At 41.9% G+C, this 20,922-nt stretch overlaps 1 protein-coding gene across 1 annotated transcript in view; it reads left to right on the top strand.

Moving 5' to 3' along the window:
* pgm5 (phosphoglucomutase 5) overlaps window positions 1–20,693 on the top strand; it is a 185,593-nt gene extending 164,900 nt beyond the window's left edge. Inside the window, exons 10-11 of the mRNA XM_073048482.1 lie at window positions 7,422–7,556; window positions 20,206–20,693. Of these exons, the coding sequence (XP_072904583.1) occupies window positions 7,422–7,556; window positions 20,206–20,295 (225 nt within the window). The 3' untranslated portion in view covers window positions 20,296–20,693. The remainder of the gene's footprint in view (window positions 1–7,421; window positions 7,557–20,205) is intronic.
* Window positions 20,694–20,922: the final 229 nt, after the last annotated feature.

Raw genomic sequence — 20,922 nt, forward strand, 5'->3', positions numbered from 1 at the left:
GGCTTAAAACTAACATTGAAGAGTATAGAAAAAGTTTGAAATACATCTTTCCAAAATTTTTCAACACTTGAACATGTCCAACACATATGAGTTAGTGTGACCACTCCATTAGTACATCTATCACAGTAGGGGGAAAGATCTGCGTAGAAACGAGAAAGCTTGTCTTTAGACATATGAACTCTATATACCACTTTGAATTGTAATAAAGAATGACGAGCATATAATGATGAAAAATTAATCAATTTTAAAATAGTCTTCCAGTTCTCTTCAGATATAAGAATCTGTAAATCCTTTTCCCAGTCTCCTTTAATTTTATCTAAAGACGTCTTTTTCAGTCCCAACAGCAGATCGTAAATGCAGATACCTAAACTCCACCATGAAACTAGACAAGGCTGTCCTTTGAGCCCTCTGCTTTTTGATTTGGCATTAGAACCCTTAGCAATTGCTTTTTGAGAGTCTAAAGAGATTACTGGTATTTTAAGGAGAGATACTATTCATAAAGTGTCACTCTATGCTGATGACTTATTGTTTTTCATATCTAATATTACAACCTCTTTACCATTTGTGTTCTGTTTACTGACTAATTTTAGTCAGTTCTCAGGATATAAATTAAATTTACATAAGAGTAAACTGTTTCCTTTAAACAATTTAATACCATCTGATATTAATCTGCCTTTTAAAATTTTAAGAAAACAATTCATGTATTTAGGAGTAATAATCACTAAGAATTATAAAGATTTATTTAAGGAAAATTTTTTTACTTTATTGAATTATGTTAAAAAAACACTTTCTAATTGGTTGCCTCTCTCTTTATCACTGACTGGCTGAATTAATTCTATTAAGATGAATATCTTACCCAAATTTATATACCTTTTTCAAGCTGTGCCTGTTTTTATTTCTAAATTTTTTTTGACTCTTTGGATTCAATTCTTTCTTCCTATATATGGAAGAATAAAAAACCTCAAATAAATAAAGTTCACCTTCAAAAAAACAAACAGAACGGAGGCTTTGCCTTACCCAATTTTAGATAATATTATTGGGCAGTTAATATGCAAAATATTTCGTTCTGGATAGATTACATTAACCTGGCAAATTGCCTGTATGGGTTTCTTTGGAAGTCAATTCTGTTATGAAATTTTCCATTATTTCTTTACTTGGATCCTCACTTCCACTATCTTTAAATAAACTAACTGACAATGTGGTGGTCAAACATACTTTGAGGATTTGGTTACAGTTTAGAAAACATTCTCCCTCTCAAGTCCCATCTTGTCTAATTGTTTTTTTAAACCACCTTTAATGGACCTATATTTTAAAGAATGGGCTAGATCGGGTATTAAACAATTTCAGGATTTGTTTGATGGAGGGAATCGCTCTTCTTTTGTGCAACTTTCAACGAAACTTAACTTTTCCAATACCCACTTTTTTGATATTTACAGATTAGAGATTTTTTAAGATCCCAACTACATACATTTCCTACAAGTCCAGATAAGAATATAATAGATACAATTTTTAATCTGAAACTCTTTGACAGCAGTTCAATATCTCACATTTTATCTTCTTTAGTATTATTGGCTAGCTTACTTTAGTATTCCATCTTTACCTTCTTAAAGATTTTTAAAAATTGCCTTCTGTTGTTTTTTAAAAGCTTCCCAATCCTCTAATTCCCTCCTAATTCCTGCTCTGTTATATGCCCTCTCTTTGGCTTTTATGTGGCTTTAACTGCTCTTGTTAGCCATAGCTGTGTCACCTTGCCTTTAGAATATTTATTCCTCTTTGGTATGTATATATCCTTTGTCTTCCAAATTGCCTCCAGAAATTCCAGTCTTTTTACCCTTGCAGCACCTTAGCTGTTTCCACAATGATTCAACACCTGCTGATCCTGTGTCACCTGCTTCTAATGATTTGATTTCTTACGAACCAAGCAACGCTGCCCCCTCTGCCTTCCACACAATGTGTATCCTTGGACATTAAGCTCCCAGCTGTAATCTTCTTTCAACCACGATTCATTGATGCCAACAGCATCATGGCTGTGCTGCAAATTCATCTACCTTATTCCGTATACTGCACACATTCAGACACAACACCTTTAGTCCTGTATTCACCCTTTTAGATTTTGTCCACTTTCTACGCTGCAACTCATCCTGTTCTTTGCAATTTTGCCCTAACAGCAGCCTCTCTTCATTACACATTGCCTCTGTTTGTAAACCAGACACCTCATCTTTAGCACTATTAACCACCTTTCCTATGATACTTCTTGCATTGAAATATACACAGCTCAGAACACAAGTTGCACCATGCTCAACCTTTTGATTCTTAACTTTGTCTGAGGTCTTACCACACCTGCCCCCACAACCTCTCCACTAACTGTTCTGGCACTCTGGTTCCCATCCTCCTGCATCTCTAGTTGAAACCCCAGCGTTAACAAACCTTCCCACTGGGATATTAGTCAGCCCAGTTCAGGTGCAGGCCCTCCCTTCTGTTCAGGTCCCACCATCCCTGGAAGAGAGCTCAAGGATCCAAAAATCTAATGCCCTCCCTCCTACCCCAACTCCTTCGCCAGGTATTAAACTGTATAATCTTCCTAATTGTGTGCTCACTAACACGTAGCATGGGTAGCAGTCCTGAGAACACAACCCTGGAGGTCCTGCCCATTAACCTAACTCCCTGAACTCACTTTGCAGAACCTCTTCACTCATCCTACCCGTGTCATTGGTGCCTACATGGACCACAACGTCTGGCTATTCACCCTCCCACTTAAGAATTTTGGAGGACTTCATCTGAGATATCCCGTCCCTGGCACCCAGGAGGCAACATACCATCCAGGAATCTCGTTGTTGCCCGCAGAACTTCCTGTCCATTCCCCTAACAAATCCCTATCACCACAGCGTGCTTCTTCTCCCCCCTTCTCTTCTGAGTCACAGAGGCAGACTCAGTGCCAGAGACCCAACCACTGCAACTTACCTCTGTTAGGTCACCCCCCCTTCCCCACCAACGGTAGCCAAAGTGATATACCTGTTGTTGAGGGGGATGGCCACAGGACAACTCTGCACGGGCTCCTTAACCCCTTTCTCCCTTTCCGCTTACTGACTGTCACCCAGTATCCTGTGTCCTGCATCTTGGGTGTAACTACTTTTCTGTATATCCTATCTATCATCCCCTCAGCCTCCTGAGTGACCCGGAGTTCACTCAGTTCCAGTTCCAACTCCTTAATGCTAGAAGCTGCAGCTGGATGCACTTCTCGCAGTTGTAGTCATCAGGGTCACTGGAGGTCTCCCGCAAAACGAGCATTCCACTATCCTGCTTGTCAACCCTACTGTCCTAGCTGAGCAGGTATAAAGAGAATGAAAAAGCTTTGTATTTTCTTTCCTTTGCTTTCTCTGACTGAAGCCTCTCTTCACTGAAGTCTCAAAGAGCCAAAGCCTCAAGATCACTTCTCTGACTATGTCCACACAGGTGATGGCCACTACGCTTGCCCCTGCCTTCCTTTCATTTTCTCTTGCTAATCAATCCCAAGTGCAACTGATTGCTGGCCCAAGCCGGTTTTTTTTGCTGTACTGACCCACTTGCTGCCTTTTGTACTCGGGCACTGGACCTGATTGAAGTCCCCTCCTGTCAAAACTTCCGATGTCTGGATTGGCCGCTGGTCAAAGGACAGGCAGATAGGCAGAAGGAGTGGTGTGGCTCTTGGTAAAGAAATGAAATCAAATCCTCAGAAAGAAGTGACAGAGGATTGGGAGATGTAGAATCTTGGTGGGAAGAGTTAAGAAATTGGAAGGTTAAAAAGTCCCTATGGGAGTTATACACAGGCCTCTGAACAGTAGGCAGGATATGGAGTACAAATTACAACACAGACATCCCACCCCACAAAAACTCATTTCAGGGAGATAGCACCATCAATTTGCAGGAGACTCCCGGGAGAGGTGGGATGTCTGTAATAGAGTAGCTCCTTAGCAGCCAGCCAGCTAGTTTAAATAACGTTAGCTGTGCTAATGAATGAATGACACCTGTTAAACTCACCTCACCATGTCTTTTACATTTTAACCCACCATGGGCAATAGAAAAGTCACTGTTGCAAACAGTGCAGCAAGAAACACTGTCATTATTTTTTACCCCTATTAGGCAGGGGTACACTTTAGTGTAGTCTGGGGTGGAGTACGTTTTATATTTTCTTTTTTTGGAACACTCTGCCATGTCGCATGCACGCTTTCTCTCTCTCTTTCTCTCTCTCTCTCTCGCTCACTCGCTCACACTCTCTTGCTCTCTCTCTCTCTTGCTCTCTCTCTCTCTCTTTCTCTATCTCACTCACTCTCTCTCTCTCAAAAAATCAATTTCCGGGATATTGTATATACCGGTAATTTGATGGTGTCAGGGAGCTGCTATCAATATGTGGGAGACTGCCAGAACTTCCAGGAGAGGAAGGAGATATCTCCTGACAACAGGAGATAGAAAAGGCATTTAAAACGGACAATGTTACAAGGGGAATTTCAATATGCTGGTAGATTGGGAAAGTGAGGTTAGTGTTGGATCCTAAGGGAAGAATTTTGTTGAATGCCTTTAAGGTGGCTTTTTAGAGTAACTTCTGGCTGAGCCCACTAGGGAAAAGGTAAGTCTGGATTTGGTGTTGTGCCATGAACCTGATTTGATTAGGGAGCTTAAGGTAAAGGAATCTTTAGGAGAGAATGATCATAATAAGATAGAATTCACACTGCAGTTTGACAGGGAAAATCTAAAATCAGATGTATCAGTATTACAGTGGAGTGAATGAGAAAGGAGCTGGTCAAAGTTGATTAAGAGACACGAGCAGTGATTATGGCAGAACAGCAATGGCTGGAGTTTCAGGGAGCATTTCAGAAGGTGCAGGATAGATACATCTATTCTAGATAGATCTAGAAGAAGAAATATTCTAAAGAAGGATAAGGCAGCTATGGCTGACAGGGTTAGTCAAAGACAACATCAAAGCAAAAGAAAGGGCATAATAGCAAAATATTAGTGGGCAGTTTGAGGAATAAGAAGCTGTTAAAAACCAACAGAAAGCAACTAAAGATCAATAAGAAAAAAAGCAATGAAATATTAAGATAGCCAATATAAGAGGATACCAAAAAGTCATTTCAGATATATAAAAAGCAAAAGTGAGATGGAAGGGGAGGTCAAATCACTGGAAAATGACATGGGAAAATAGTAGTAATGAGGGAACAAAGAAATGATGGACAAACTCAAAGGTATTTTGCATCAGTCTTCACTGTAGAAAACACCAGCAAAAATGCCAGAAATTCAAGAGTGACAGGGGACAGAAGGGAGTGTAGTTGCTATTACTAAGGAGAGGTGCTTGGGAAGCTTTAAGGTCTGAGGGTAGATAAGTGATCTGAACCAGATGGACTACACCCCAGTGTTCTGAAAGAAGTAGCTGGCAAGCTTGTGGAGACATTAGTAATGGTCTTTCAATAATCACTATTTTCTTGAGGACTGGAAAATTTCAAATGTCACTTCACTCTTTTAGACTGGAGGGAGGCATAAGAGAGGAAATTGTAACCGGTTAGCCTGACATCAGGGAATAGGAGTCCATTATTAAGAACGAGAATCAGTGGATGTTGTTTCCTTGGATTTTCAGAAGGCTTTTGATAAGGTGCCACCCATGAAGCTCCTGAACAAGGTAAGAGCCTATGGTATTACAGGAAAGATAATAACATGAATATTGACTGACTGGTAGGAGACAAAGTTTGTTAATAAAGAGGAGGCATCCCAATGAATTGTCTGAGGAGGTTGATAGGCTCTTGATTTGTAAGGGTTATAGGGAGAAAGCAGGAGAAAGGGGTTGAGAGGTAGAATAAATCAGCAAAGATGGAACGATGGAGCAGACTTGATGGGCTAAATGGCCTAATCCTGTATCTATTTCTTATGGTCTTATGGTCTAAAAGAACACCTTTGTATTCTGATGCTGTACCTCCTAGTTCTAGACTCCTCCCCCACTATTAAAAAATTCTTCTTAACATCCACTCTATCTAGGCATTTCAATATTCAATAGATTTCAATAACATACTCCCTCATTCCTTTAAATTTCAGTGAGTACAGGCCCAGAGCTATCAAACACTTCTCATATACTAACCTTTTCATTCCCAGGATTATTCTCTTAAACGTACCTTGGACCCACTCAAATGCCATTTTTCCTTCTCCATTTGGAATGCAAATAAACACACCTGATTGGATAACTCTCAATTGTCAGTTAAATAAGTTCTCCATGCTTCAATAAGTTACTGTATACAGCTATTGTATTTCCAGTGTCTAACACTAGCATTGATCGTGCTTCTATCCAATTGCTTTTGTTAGCTATTTGCAATGATCAAAACATGCAAGAAAAAAGGACTTACTAGAAAAAATTGAATTTAAAAAACAAACATTTTCTCTGGAGAAAATGAACAATAGTCTTCAAATCAAATATTTAAAAATATGTGAAATATCAACTTGTTTATTTTCCTCTATGCATGCTGCTTGACTTGTGGAGTTCCTCCAACTTTTTATGTGTTACTCCAGATTCGTGTATCTGTAGTCTCTTTGTCTCAAAAAAAATACTGTTTTTGTTATGTTTCTCCTATGATGTTCTGCTTTTTTTTCATTGTAGTTCTGGAAATTATTCTTCAGTTCTTGGAGTCTCCAGGTCAATACTGAAGGATTGACTTAACCTGAAGACCCCTACCCTGGGCTGGTTTATATCAACATCAGCAAGCCTTTTAGTTAACCAAAACACAGGAGGGAGGTGATTCCAATCTACACTCCCTGCTGAAGTTGATAGCCAGTGCTTGTATGAAGGTATTTTTTCGGATTATTAGTGGTGATTGTGCCTGCTCTATTCCCAGATGTCATACAGCTCTCTAGGAATTCCTGCAATGTTGCAGGTCATTGACTGGTCACCGCCTCCTTTTGAAACATCATATCCAAGCTTTTAGGTGGATTTGGCTCCATTTCATGTCAAAGTTACCACTGGATATGTCATGGAAAAAACATGACTGAAGCTTTCTATTCTTTTCTCACAGAGTGTTAATCATGCCTCAGTGCACACCTCTTTGACCTCTGAATCAAAAGGTTTTGCGTTCAAGTTCCATTCTGGAGACTTGAGCACAAAATCCAGTCTGATGCTACGCTGCAGTACTGAGGGAGTGCCACTTTGTCAGAGGTACTACCATACAGGTGAGATGTCAAACAATGCCCCACCTGCTTTCTCTGGTAGATGTAAAAGATACCATGACAATTGTTGGAAACAGAAATTATCTCTGGAGTTACTTTGCTCTAAGTGAGCAAAATTGGGTGCTGACCTTGAAGCAAGCTCACTACTACAATACAGTGACTCCACTCGCTGCCTGTAAAATGCTTTGAAAGAGTGTAAAAGGTGCAGCACAAACACAACTTTTCATTTTTTTCTTCTGCAGGGGCTGCGATTGACATTCACAGACGGCTCCAGAATCATCTTCAGGTTGAGCGGGACCGGGAGTATGCGATCTACCATAAGATTCTACGTGGAGAGTTACGAACGGGACCCGAGCAGAAACAACAAAGAACCACAGGTAACAGAAGTGACCAGGAGCAGGTTCCCGGACAGAAACAAATAGCACATGTTCTGGTCTGTGACAAAGCCACTGGTGTCCTCAAAGATCCATTCACGTCGGTGGCACTCCAAGTTGCGATTGCCCCTTGCTGTCAGTCATTCAGGCCTGGTTCTCAGTGACTGTGATCCATGATCCAGCCAATCCGATTGAAGAATTCCCACAGACTATACAAAAGGGAGAGTTGGTAGGAATTCGGGGAGAACAAAATCAGTTTAGGGAAAATGGATACTTAAATGTCAGCGCAGCTTCTCAGGGCCTGTTTCTACACTGTGTTTCTCTTTGACAAACTTTTAATAAATACATTTTTTATGATTTTAAAATCCTTTGGATTCTAAAGCTTCCATGCCTGGACCAGGTAGTTTTCTAATCAAAACTTATTATGTATTAAACATTTATGCAGCAAAGTGCATACTTGCTTATTACAGGGAAGCCAGTTGATCCATCGGGTATAGCTGGCCCTGGGCCATCAGTCCCATTCCATCCCCTCTCCTTATTTCCCCCACAGTCCTGTTACTTAGTCCCACTCACATGTCTATCATTTCACTTTTGATTGTTCTGTCACCTACTGCAGTAAGGGGTAATCTATCAAGTAATATACCATACCTACGCCGACCAGTGGCACCCTCTGTATTAATCCCATCTTTCAGCACACGGTCTGAGTATCCTATGCCTAGGCATTTCGTGCTCAACTACAGAGTGCTTCAATGCTTCCGCCAGTCTCTCAGTATATTCCAGGTACTCGTACACCACGGTCCCTCCGTTGCACAGTACTCCCTAGGACCCCACCATTCATAGCGTATGTCCTCTTCTCAATGGTACTCACAAAGTGCACCCAGGCCTCCGGAGGGATGTGGAGAGGGGGAATGGGTCTGTTGGGATTGTTCTGCTAGGATGCAGCATGTACCTGGTGGATCAAATGGTCTATTTCAATGCCATAATAGATTAAAATACAGCCAGTTAACCTAAACACAAGAGATTCTGCAGATGCTGGAAATCCAGAGCAACACACACACAAAATGCTGGAAGAACTCAGCTGGTCAGGCAGTTGGCACGGATGAGGCACTCTGAAGGCCCTGTTCCAATGCTGGATGACTCTAAATAATAACCTTTAAAGGAACTTCCCAGGGATGGAATGAAATTGGGAGAGGGATTGAACCCGAGAAGTTATTACCAGGAAACTTAATGATACAATTGGTCAAAGTTAAATTTTAAGAGACACTAGACACTAATTTAAGTCAATAATTATTTGGAAGAATAAAAAACTTACAGACCAGGACTGACATTTCGTGAAAGGTGCCCCTTTATGCTCTTTAACTAAATTTTCATTCATCACTGAATTTTCATTAAAATAATGAAATCAGTAGCCAGAGTTTATTTTGCACTTTTGATACAGCAAAATATTCCAGAGCATTCAGAGGAGAAGTATCATACCAGATTTGACACTGAGCCATATAAGGCAGGTGACCAAAAGTTAGGTTGTAAGGGGCATTATAAAGCAAAAGGGAGAGGTTGAAAATGAATTACAGAAAAAATTCCAGATCTTGAGGCCTGTACATTTGCAAGAAGAACCAACAGCAGTGGAATGAATGATTAGAAAAAAGAGGTGTGAATGTGTCAGGAGTGGAGGTGTGGAGGTGTTCAGGGGTGTATGAATGACAGAGGAGACAAACACAGCCGGAAAGAGATTTAAAAACAAAAATGAGAATTTTAAAGTTGAGGCATTAGGGGGCAATCTGTCTAAAGCAACAAATACTGGAATGATAAATGAGTAAGGACTGGTGTAGAAATCCTTTGAAACAAGATGTCCTATGATGCCTTGTACCTGTGGAAGCTTTCAGAGTTCACATGAGAACAACGTTGGGAAGGTGAGTGAGTAGCTGTCGGCTGCTCAGTAACTGCTGCATTGCACCAGATATACCACAAGGCTGCGCAACTGAGCCAAGCTGTAAATCTCTATACTACACGATCTAAATCATTTTCTACACAATACACAGCATATCAAACAAATGTTGTAAATTTGAGCCCCACTTATTTGATCAACACGCTGCAATCTGAAACGGCCAAATAGTCATGGAATTTTTAAACCAAGCCCAAATATTTTCAGACTTCGGTCTCCTGCTGCAATTTCTGCTGGTACAGAATTCATTTAAAGCTGTTCCATGCAAAAAAGTCAATTAACTTAGTAAAAAAAAAACCTGGCCAATTAAATCACTAAGTGGTTCAATAAATATTATTAAAGCCCAAGTGGAGCTACTAGCAGGTGAACGATGCACTGTCCTAATTAAAATCACATCTTTGCTGGAAAAAGATACTTCAGGTGTGATAGAGCCACAGGAAACTGCAGATGTTGGAATCTGGAACAAAACACAAGGTGACAGAGGAACTCATCGGGTTAGGTACCATCTATGGAGAGACAGTCAGCATTTCAGGTCAAGGCTTTTCGACTGGTGTAGATGAATGGTCTAGTCCAAAAATGCCAAATTGTACAACTCTCTCCGTCGATGTCTGCTGAGTTCCTCCAGTTTTGTATGTGATATTTTAGGTGTGTTAGTACTTGGGAAAAGGCAAGTCAGCACTAGATCACACACCTATGTGCTCTTCACTGATCTACGAAGAGAGTTTAAACGTAGCATGTGCAGATGCCCTGGCAATAACTTGGGTGAAGCCAGCTCCACTGTCACAGTGAGATCCCATGCAGAGAGTGCACTTCAGATATCGAGATATGGTGGGATGGGGTGGATGACACCAGAGCAATCTCCCATCGCATAACAACTGCAAAGGATTCTGATGAATGGCAAAGCTATTCACCCCAGCTAAGGTGGTTGTCAAAGGTATTACGATGAAGAATGTTTGGACATTAAGAAATATTTAGAATTTAATAAGATCTATTAAAAGCCATTCAAAGCTTAAAGCTAAAATTATTAAACATGTAAAAAATTAAAAAGTGAACAAAAATGTTTAAATAAATTCAATTAAAAAATTGAATATGCAGACAAGTTCCTTACCGCCTTTCACGTCTATTGAAATAAATGGAAAACCAATCCTTGCCAGGTCTGAACTGGCATGGGTTGTTCATGCACTGTAAGTGCTGGTTACTGCTGCAAGTTTGGTCTTCCTCCCTGGAGCACCTTTATGAAGAATATCTCAGCTAAATGAATGTGACTTCATGACTTCCATGTTCTCACAGAAATCCCTGAACCGCTGTCAACCAAGAGTGAATATATTAAAGGTTACTCAGGAAATTGCTGGTATTTTCCTGTGAAATCCAGGGCAGATGGACCTACCCCATTTTACCACATTTAATTACAAATGGATGCTTTTTCATGGAAAGAGAAGAGAGTACTTAAATGCCACCTTGTATTGCTTCAATATCCAACAAGATGGGGGTGTGCTTGGTTGCTGCAACCTCTCTGAGTCCAAACAAGAGTGCAATTGTCTGGCCGTTAAGCCTTTATTAGGATCGCAAGACTCTGCAGGATATTGAGAACATCAGGTTTACCCCGTTAATGAGCTGCTCGATAGTGGTGGAGCTGGAGTTGTTGTGGACCGTGTTGCCAGAGGCTTCAGGCATCCAGGGTAGAGTGCGTCAGAGCTGGTGCTTGGAGGCAGTGCATGGTCCAACATAGGGTTCTGGTGATTGTCTTGGATGTTTTGTTGCGATTGCAAGGCCCCCCGGTTGGACATTGGTAATGTAGAATATTGCGAGTCTGATTCACTAGTTTATTGGCAAGACTGACGACAGCGGAGTGGCGTGGCCTCGATTGTTGCGCTGACCAGGCCCTCATGCCTTGGGGTTGCCTGCTGCAGCCGCCGAGAATGAAGACACCAGAGCTGGTTGCGTGCTGTGGATTCTGTGCTGGGTTTACTGCAGGCCCCTCCCATCTGTGCTGCCCTCCAGTGTTCACTCGGTGAAAGACAAGCTGGATTGCACTCATCTGCGGCTGCTCTTGCTCGAGATGAGGAACTGCTGCGGGCTTGTTCTTGCAGAAACATGGCTCCAGGACAACCTCCGTGCACCATCAGTCTACAGGCCACGGTACTCAGGGACTTGGGCTCCACCATTATGATTTATATATTTTTTGTAAGTGGATGTTTTTCTGATATTGTAATTGTATAGTATGTAGTGTGTGTGACTGTTGGTACTGTGTGCTGCACCATGGCCTCAGAGGAATACTGTTTCATTTGGCTGTATTCATGGGTATGGCTGAATGATAATTAAACTTGAACCGGAAAACATGACCTGTAACTAAACCCAGAGTCAATTTCCAAAGACAGCTGTGGAGGCCAAGTCACTGGGGGTACTTAATGATAGGTTTTTGATTAGTAAGGGTGGTCAAAGGACATAGGAGAAGGCAGGAGAATTGGATTGAGAAGGATAGTAAATAAGCTTTGATGGAATGTTGGAGCAGACTCAATGGGCCGAATGGCCTAATTCTGCTCATATTTCTTATGGTCTAGTGTTCTTATATTTTGGGTGCAGTTTCCCAGTGAAGATACCAGTTCTCATGATCTTTTTCATCTGCTTGTGGTGGTATAAAGGAATCAACATGTGAAAACCAACATGGAGCAATGTTTGTTCACTTCATTATAAAACTCTGAGTGGCTTAACAAAACAATTTGGATGAGGGATTTTATTCCCACATCATTATTTCAACAGTAGAGAAGAATAATTGCTCAGACTGTTTAATGAGTCTGAGTATTTAGTCACAAAGTGGAACTGGCACAAGAGCCAAATATCCTATAAAATATTCTTGCCTTTCTCCCACACCCTTTACGACAACTTTGCATGAAATGGCGAATGTTTGAAATTCATTTGTTGTTGCAGCGTGGGAAGCAGTGAGCCTGTGATGGGTCATGACTGTTTAGAATGGGGAAGCAGAAGGGCAGCTTGGTAATGCAGGCTCACAGCTCCAGTGACCCCAGTTCAATCTTGGTCTTTGGCTCTGTCTGTGCTAGGTCTGTATTCATTCTCCCTGTGAACATGTGGGTCTCCTCTGGGGGCTCCAGTTCCTACAGGGCTTCCCCTCAGCCCTGGACACTCCATAGAAAACAACCCAGAATTCTCCAACATCTCCAATGGGCAACACCCTGGTAAACCTCTTCTGCACCCTCTCCAAAACCTCAGCTTTCTACACCAGTGCAAATCCCTGCAGCGTCTGGTGACCCTGTGATCTCTGCCTTGGAGGATGTCATCAGAACATATTTGAAAAGTGCGAGCCTTTGCAAGGTGTCAGACGCTGATGGCGTATCTGGTTAGGCATTGAAAACCTGTGCCAACTAACCAGCAGGAGTGTGCAATGACATCTTCCATCTCTCACTGATGCAGTCGAAGGATCCCACCTGCTTCAAAAGGGCGACAATCATACCTGTGCCCACGAAGAGCAGGGTGAGCTGCTTCAATGACTATCGCCAGTGGCACTCACAAATACTGTGATGAAGAGCTTTGAGAGGTTGATCATGGCCAGAATCAACTCCTGATAAGCAAGGACTGGACCCGCTGAACTTTGCCTGTTGCCACAATAGGTCTACAGCAGATGCAATCTCGCTGGCTCTCCACTTGGCCTTGAATCACTTGGACAAAGCAATACTGATTACAACTCAGTGTTCAACACCATCGTACCCTCAGTTCTAATCAACAAGGTCCAGACCTGGGCTTCTGTACCTCCCTTTGCAATGGGATCCTTGATGTCCTCATTGGGAGATCACAGTCAGTGCAGATCAGAAATAACATTTCCTCCTCACTAAAAATCAACACTGGCACACCTCAAGGATACGTGCTTAGCCCACTGCTCTACTCTCTCTACACCCACAACTGTGTGGCTAGGCACAGCTCAAACACCATCTATAAATTTGCCAATGATACAACTATGGCTGGCAGGATTTCAGATGACGATGAGAGGGCGTACAGCAGTGAGGTAGACCAGCTGGTTGAGTGGTGTCATAACAACAACCTTGTATTCAATGTCAGTAAGACCAAGCAATTGGCTGTGCCTTCAGGCAGAGGAAGTCGAGGGAACACACACCAGTCCTCACCAAAGGATCACCAGTGTGAGTCGTATCAGGTTCCTGGGTGTCAACATCTCTGAAAATCTATCCTGGGTCCGGCCTATTGATGCAATTACAAAGAGGGCAGGGCAGTGGCTATATTTTATTGGGAGTTTGAGGAGGCATGGTATGTCACCAAAGACTCTGGCAAATTGCTACAGGGGTACCGTGGAGAGCATTGTAACTGGTTGCATCACCGTCTGGTGTGGAGGGACTCTGCACCGGCTCAGAAGAAGCTGCAGAAAGTTGAAAACTAAAACTGATTCTGATTTTGGTTCCGATTCCTGTAATTGGACAACAGGAATTGCCGTCAACACTCCAAGAATCAGAATCGGAATCAGGTTCAGTATCACTGGCATATGTCGTGACAGTTGTTGTTCTGCAGCAGCAGTGCATTGCAATACATAATAATAATAAAACAATAACTTGCAATAAGAAATATATACCGGTATATAAGAATTAAATTAAGTAAGTAGTGAAAATAGAGAACAAAATATGTTAGGTAATGTTCATGGGTCCATTGTCCATTCAGGAATCGGATGAAGCTGTTCCTGAAACATTGAGTGTGTGTCTTCAGGTTCCTGTACCACCTCTTTGATGGCAGCAATGAGAAGAGGGCGCGTCCTTGGTGATGGGGGTCCTTAATGATGGATGCTGTCTTCTTGAGACATCCCCTTTTGAAAGCTTCCTTGATGCTGGGGAGACTAGTACCCATGATGGAGCGGACTGAGTTTACATCTAAGTATGCCCTAACCAAAGTTTTATACAGCTGCAATATGACTTTCCCACTCAATAAATCTTATTTAAGAAAGAATATGCTGGCATTGGAGATTCACAAAAATTATCCTGGGAATGAAGGGGTTAACCTATGAGGCGTGCTTAGAAACATAGAAAACCTACAGCACAATACAGGCCCTTCGACCCACAAAGTTGTGCCGAACATGTCCCTACCTCAGAAAGTACTAGGCCTCTATTTTTCAAAACTCCATGTACCTATCCAAAAGTCTCTTAAAAGACCCTATCATATCCATTTGATGGTTTTTGGCCTGTACTCACTGAAGTTTAGAGGAATGGGGAGTGGGGGTCGCATTGAAACTTGTCAAATATTGAAAGGCCTGGTTACAGTAGACATGGAGAGGATATTGTGCAATTGTCTAGGACCAGAGGGCACAGCCTCAGAATACAAAGACGCCCCTTTAGAAAAGAGATGAGGAGGAGTTTCTTTCGCCAAAGGAGGGTGAATATATGTAATTCGTTGCTACAGAAGCCAAGTCATTGGGTATATTTAAAGCAGAGCTTGATAGATTCTCGATTAGTAAAGGTTCCAGGGAGCAGGCAGGAAAATGGGGATGGGAGGTATAAAAAATTCACTATAATGGAATGGCAGAGCAGACAGGGAGGGCCGATTGGCCTAATTCTAATCCTAAAACTTATATCTTGTGTCCTGACTACTGAAGGTAAACATGGCATATGCCTTCTTAACCACCCTCTCTACTTGCATGGCCACTTTAGGAGAGCTAGAGTTTCGGATCCCAGGATCCACCTGTGCTGTTAAGGGTCCTGCCAGTAATGGGATACTTTCCTGTTACATTTTCACCTCCCAAACTGCAACACCTCACACTTGCTCAGAGTGAATTTAATCTGCCACTTCTCTGCCCATACCTGTAACCGACCTGAGACAGAAAGTTGTGGTTTCACATCTAACAACAGCAAGTTGTCCGGATAAATCAAATCTGTCAGTCCAATGTAGAATGAAGGCAGGTGCCACCTTCTGAATCTGATATCAAACTGAAGCCCTGTCTGCTTTCTCAGGTGAAGGTGAAAGATCCCAGGGCAGTATTTTGAAGAAGAGCAGGAGAATTATCATTTAATGTCTTTCCCAGACTAAAATACCACAACAGATTATCTGAGCATTATGAGAAAGTGGATGTTCATGGGAGGTTACTTCACAAAATTTGGCACCCATTGTCCTATGTTACTTCTTCGGCTGTAAAATTCTTTAGGACATCACGAGGAAGACATCGAGTTTATAGCATGGAAACCGGACCTTCAGCCCAACTTGTTTCTGCTGACCAATTTATGTCCTACTGAACTGTTCCCATCCATATATCTGTCCAAATGTTTTTGTACCGATTGTGCATTGTAATTATACCTGCTTCTGCCACTTCCTCTAACAACTTGTCTCATGTATCCACCATGCCTTTGTGAAGAAGTTGTCCCCCAGATCCCCTTTAAATATTACCCCTCTCGCCTTCAGACTATGCTCTTTTGTTTCTAGACCTCCCTGCCCTGGGGAAAAGACTTCTTATGTCTCTATGCCCCTCATGTGTTTTATAGATTGGTAAACTGATAAATCGATTTATTATTGTCGTTTATTATTGAGGTACAATGAAAAACTTACTTTGCACACCGCCCAGACGGGTCAATTAATTCTAACTGTCTATTGAAGTAGTACAAGATAAAATAGTAGTGCAGAATCAAGAGTTGCAGTTACAGAGAAAGGAGACAATGAGGTACTAGGTTATAAAAAGAAATATTGCATATCAAGAATCCATCTTATATTAGAGACCATTCAATAGTCCATAGCTATCCTTGAGCCTGGTGGTACAGTACTGTGCAAACGTCTTAGGCACCCTCGACTTTTTATATTAATTTTGTTTTAGATGTCTATTTTTTTTTGTCTTCTGCATTAATGTGTCGGTAGAAAAGAGCAAATTTTAGATTTCCAAACATTTATTTTCCAAAAAAATTAAATGTTACAGAGATTTTTTTTGTATTTCGTTAAAGCAAGTAACATATTAAATAATAGACCGCTTTTCAAATGAAAACTTGATTTATTTGTAGGTAAGTAGCCCAGTGCTTGATTAAGCAAACAGATGTTAATGATCAATGACATAATGAGTTGAATGAACTAGACTAATTAACTGAAACAGAAACGGGTGTTTAAGGAATCAAACTGGGCAAAGGACAACCAAACTAAAAGGTGAGGGTTAGGTCAAGTTTATTATGGTTTAACTGTATACATATTTTCTGCCAAACGACACATTTCTCCGAGTGTAAACACATTACTCACAATAACTTAGGAAAGTAAGAATTAAATCTACAAATGAATCTATAAATAAAGTAAAGTGCATAATTAAATTAAAAGTTATCCAGCGTCACGTCAAATGCAATGCAGCAGGGAGTTCAGAAGTTTAATGGCCAGAGGGAAGAAACTGTTTCCCATCTTGTGGCAGATGTGACAGTTTAACCTTCAAATCATCGATTCTTACACGATGGCAAGAGTGAGCAGAGCAAAAGACACAAAAGGTGATCATCCTGCATCAGCAAGGTCTCTCTCAAGCAGAAATTTTGCATAAACTAGGAGTTTCAAGATGTGCTGTCCAATCTCTTCTGAAGAAGCGCCAAGTAATGGACAAGGCTGAGGACCAGGAATGCAGTGGTCGGCCATGGAAGCTGAGTACAGCAGATGAGATGTCATCAAACCAACGTCCCTTCAAAATCAGAAGAAGTCTGGCACTATTATCAGCTCTGAACTCACAGAAATCCAAGTACATCCCTCTACAGTTCAGAGAAGTTTTGTCAGAACTTGTCTTCATGGAAGAGTTGCTGCCAAAAAGCCATTCCTCTTTAAGTGGAAACAAAGCTAAGAGGTTCAGCTACGTATATAAACACAAGAACTGTTTTGCTGAGCAATGGCTGCAAGTGTTCTGGATTAATGAATCAAAATGTGAATTTTTTGGCAAGAACAGGAGGCAGTTAAAGAGCTAGAGTGTGCCATATGGATGAGTGTCTGCAGCCAACAGTGAGACATGGGCACAGGTTCCCTACAGGCTTGGGGCTGCACTTCTGCGAATGGAGTTGCTGATCCGCTGAGGATCCTCAGTGCAGAGAAGCACAAGCAGATTCTCATCCTTCACACAACACCATCAGGGAGGCGTCTGACCGGTCCCGACTCATTCTGCGGCAGGACAATGACCCCAAACGCATGGCCAAGGTCAGAATTCTGCAAAAGATGGTATGGCCTCCACAGAGCCCTGACCTCAACATCATCAGGACAGTCCTGGAGAGACAGCCAAAGTCTGCAGAAGAACTGTGGCAAAAGCTCTCCAAGATGCTTGGAACATCCAACCAGTCCATTTTGTTATAAACTGCACAATAGTGTACCTAAGAGAATTGATACAATTTTAAAGGCAGAGGGTGGCCACACCAAATATTGATTTGATGTAGTTTTTTTTAACTGTTTACTGCTCTCGATATTTAGAAACCTTTGATTTCATTATTTTTAAAGCACCTTTGCTTTGCAGAATGTTTTATACATGTGTCTAAGACTTTTACACAATACTGTACATGCTTTCAGACATCTGTATCTTCTGTCCAATAGGAAAGGGGAGAGGAAAGAATGTCTGGGTTGGTGGAGGTTCCTGATAAACTGAGGCGACGAGAGTCCATGGAGGGGAACTGATTTGTTTTGCTGACATTCAAAACAGTTGTCATGACACCATGTCACTACGTTCTTTTCTCCTTCCTGTGCTCTGACTCATTATGTGAGATATAGCTCACCCCGTTTGTATCATCTGCCAAAGTGTGGATGGACTTAGATCAGACACTGGTCATGCAGTTGTGAGTGTACAGGGAGCTGAGTGAGGGGTGGGCAAAGAATGCCTCGTGCGGAGCACCAGTGTTAAGAATAATCAAGGCTGAAGTGTTGCTGCCTATCCTTACTGATTGCAGTCTGTTGGTCAGAAAGTCAAGGATCCAGTTGCAAAGGAAACTCACCCCTCAGCCTCCTAGCCTGTGAAAGATGTTACAGAAAATCCCAGCAATGAACACTGAATATCTCTGCTTCCAGGTGGATAACTCAGGCCATTTCAAAATGAAAGGGACTATTGATGGAAAATTGCTCCACCTTCCTGTTACTCTGAAAAAATACATAGTCTGAACATTTCCATCATCCACCACACGAGGGCAGCATGGAGACAAAATAAGGAGCCAAATTAAATGCTGGGGCAACCTTTTATAATTAAACGTTTTAAAATAAGGAACATTAAAGGGTAATTGCAGGAGAGAAGGATGGTGAACAAGGGAGCCATTTTGTTCTGGGGATCCATAGGGAGAAAGGGTTCTCCAGAAGTTGAGGCCTGCGCTGGATTCAAAGTGGGGATATTGGGATTTTAACAGTATCTTCCTTGACCTTGGATCGGACACTAGCATGATGGTTAGTGGGGTTTGGTGGTGGTCTGCTGAATATTTATGGCCTAAGATTGTAGGCAAAGTCTGATGAATTTGATGGGACGACTTTTCCCGGGCTACTGAGAGGTTGTGGTGGAATTCCTGGTAAGGTATAGTATATTTCCTGCAATGAACTGCAACCCTCTTCAGGAAGACCTCTTTAAATCAATTTGCTTAAGAAGCTACAATTCTATGGAAGCATTTTATCTTCAGAACAATGTGATGTTGCACAAGGAAGTGAGCTCACCTGTGTGTGACTGATGTGGTACTCCAGCCCGTTCCTGAAGGAGGATTGGTGACCAATTCAATTTCTGAGCCTTTGGCAACTACAATTAAACATGATTTGTTATTCATGATTACTTATAAATGTATTCTGCTGTGTTGAAATTTGACTAAGCCAATAGTTCATATCAAAATAAACCAGAGGAGAATAGTATCCAGTGATACTATTGGTTAAAATCGATGGTAGATCCAAAGATTAGAGATGGGGAGTTTTTGGTGTGTTATGTACAGTCGTGGGCATCACACTGTAAGAAAGATGTGGAAGCAATAGAGACTTTGCAGAAGAGATTCACCAGGACGTTGCCTGGAATGGAGGAGAAATTAGATAAACTGGACCATGGGACACTGAGAGGTAACTTGTAGGGATTTACAAACGACAAGGGGAATAGTACAATCTCAGGGCACAGAAATCTAGAGTTAGATGGCACAGGTTAAGGTGGAGAGGAAAGAAATTCAAAAGGGATTTGAGGTGTAAGCTTTTCATACAGAGGGTGATGATTACCTGAAATGAGCTGTCAGAGGAAGTGGAAGAGTCAGATATATATTATTTAAGATTTAAAATGCGTTTGGACGGGTAATTAGGAGAGTTGTAGAGGGATACAGACATAATGAAGGCAAATAGGATTAGCATAGGCAACAAGCAGACATCATAGTCAGCAGGAACAAGGTGAGTCAAAGTGTGTGTGTGTGCGTGTGCGTGTGTGCGTGTGTGCGAGTGTGCGAGTGTGTGTGTGTGTGTGTGTGTGCGTGAGTGTGTGTGTGTGTGTGTGTGTGTGTGTGTGCGTGTGTGTGTGTGTGTGTGCGTGAGTGTGTGTGTGTGTGTGTGTGTGTGTGTGTGTGTGTGTGTGTGTGTGTGTGTGTGTGTGTGTGTGTGTCCTTGCTTGGAGGTGAGTCGCCAGATAGGAAAACTTCTGGAGTGTGGGCAAGTTTGATGGCAGTGAATATTGAGATGTGGCGAGGGTGGAGGTTTGGGGGATGGAGGGTGTGAGTTAGAGGGAAGAAGGAGCATGGTTCAGCATTTACAGTGGCTTCTGCTTCACTCTCACAGGTTGTGCTGGGGCCGCTCATTGCCATTGCACTGAAGCTGTCACATATCCACGAGCGGACAGGCCGCAAGGGACCCACAGTCATCACCTGAGCACGGCCCGTCGCCGCCACCCAAGCGGCCAGGAGAGAATCTGTAGTTATTCTGTTTGTCCCAGCTGCCCACGCCTTACACCTTCCTACCTACGTGCTGGCAAAACATTACCAAAAACAGGGGAAGCGCAAAAACAAAGAGATCCTTTCTTACGTTTATCTGCCTGTGTTAACAATATTGTTGTGTTTTATAAAGAACCAGCGTGTTATTCTTGCATGCCGTGTTATTTGGGTTAGCAAATAGGAGAGCTGTGTTTTATCCTCATGTTGTAGTTTAGGGTACAATATCACACAATGACTATGTACAATTATCATACTGTAAACCATCACTGAAAATTGAAATCAGTTTCCTTCCCCACCCGATCAAAACAAATACTATTAAAATATATTGCTACAAAACGCAGTTATTTCATTTTTTGGACTTCAGAGTACGAAGTACATTTTTTATTCTCCAAGCATATATACCATATACAACCTTGAGATTTGTCTTCTTGCAGGCAGTCACGAAACAAAGAGACACAATAGAACCCATTTAAAGAACAACCCACACTACAAAGAATGTCAAATACCCAATGTGCAAAAACAGAACAAATCGTGCATACAGGTATCACACAGAATATGAACTGCT

The sequence above is a fragment of the Hemitrygon akajei genome, chromosome 6, assembly GCF_048418815.1.
Source record: "Hemitrygon akajei chromosome 6, sHemAka1.3, whole genome shotgun sequence".
Lineage (NCBI taxonomy): Eukaryota > Metazoa > Chordata > Chondrichthyes > Myliobatiformes > Dasyatidae > Hemitrygon > Hemitrygon akajei.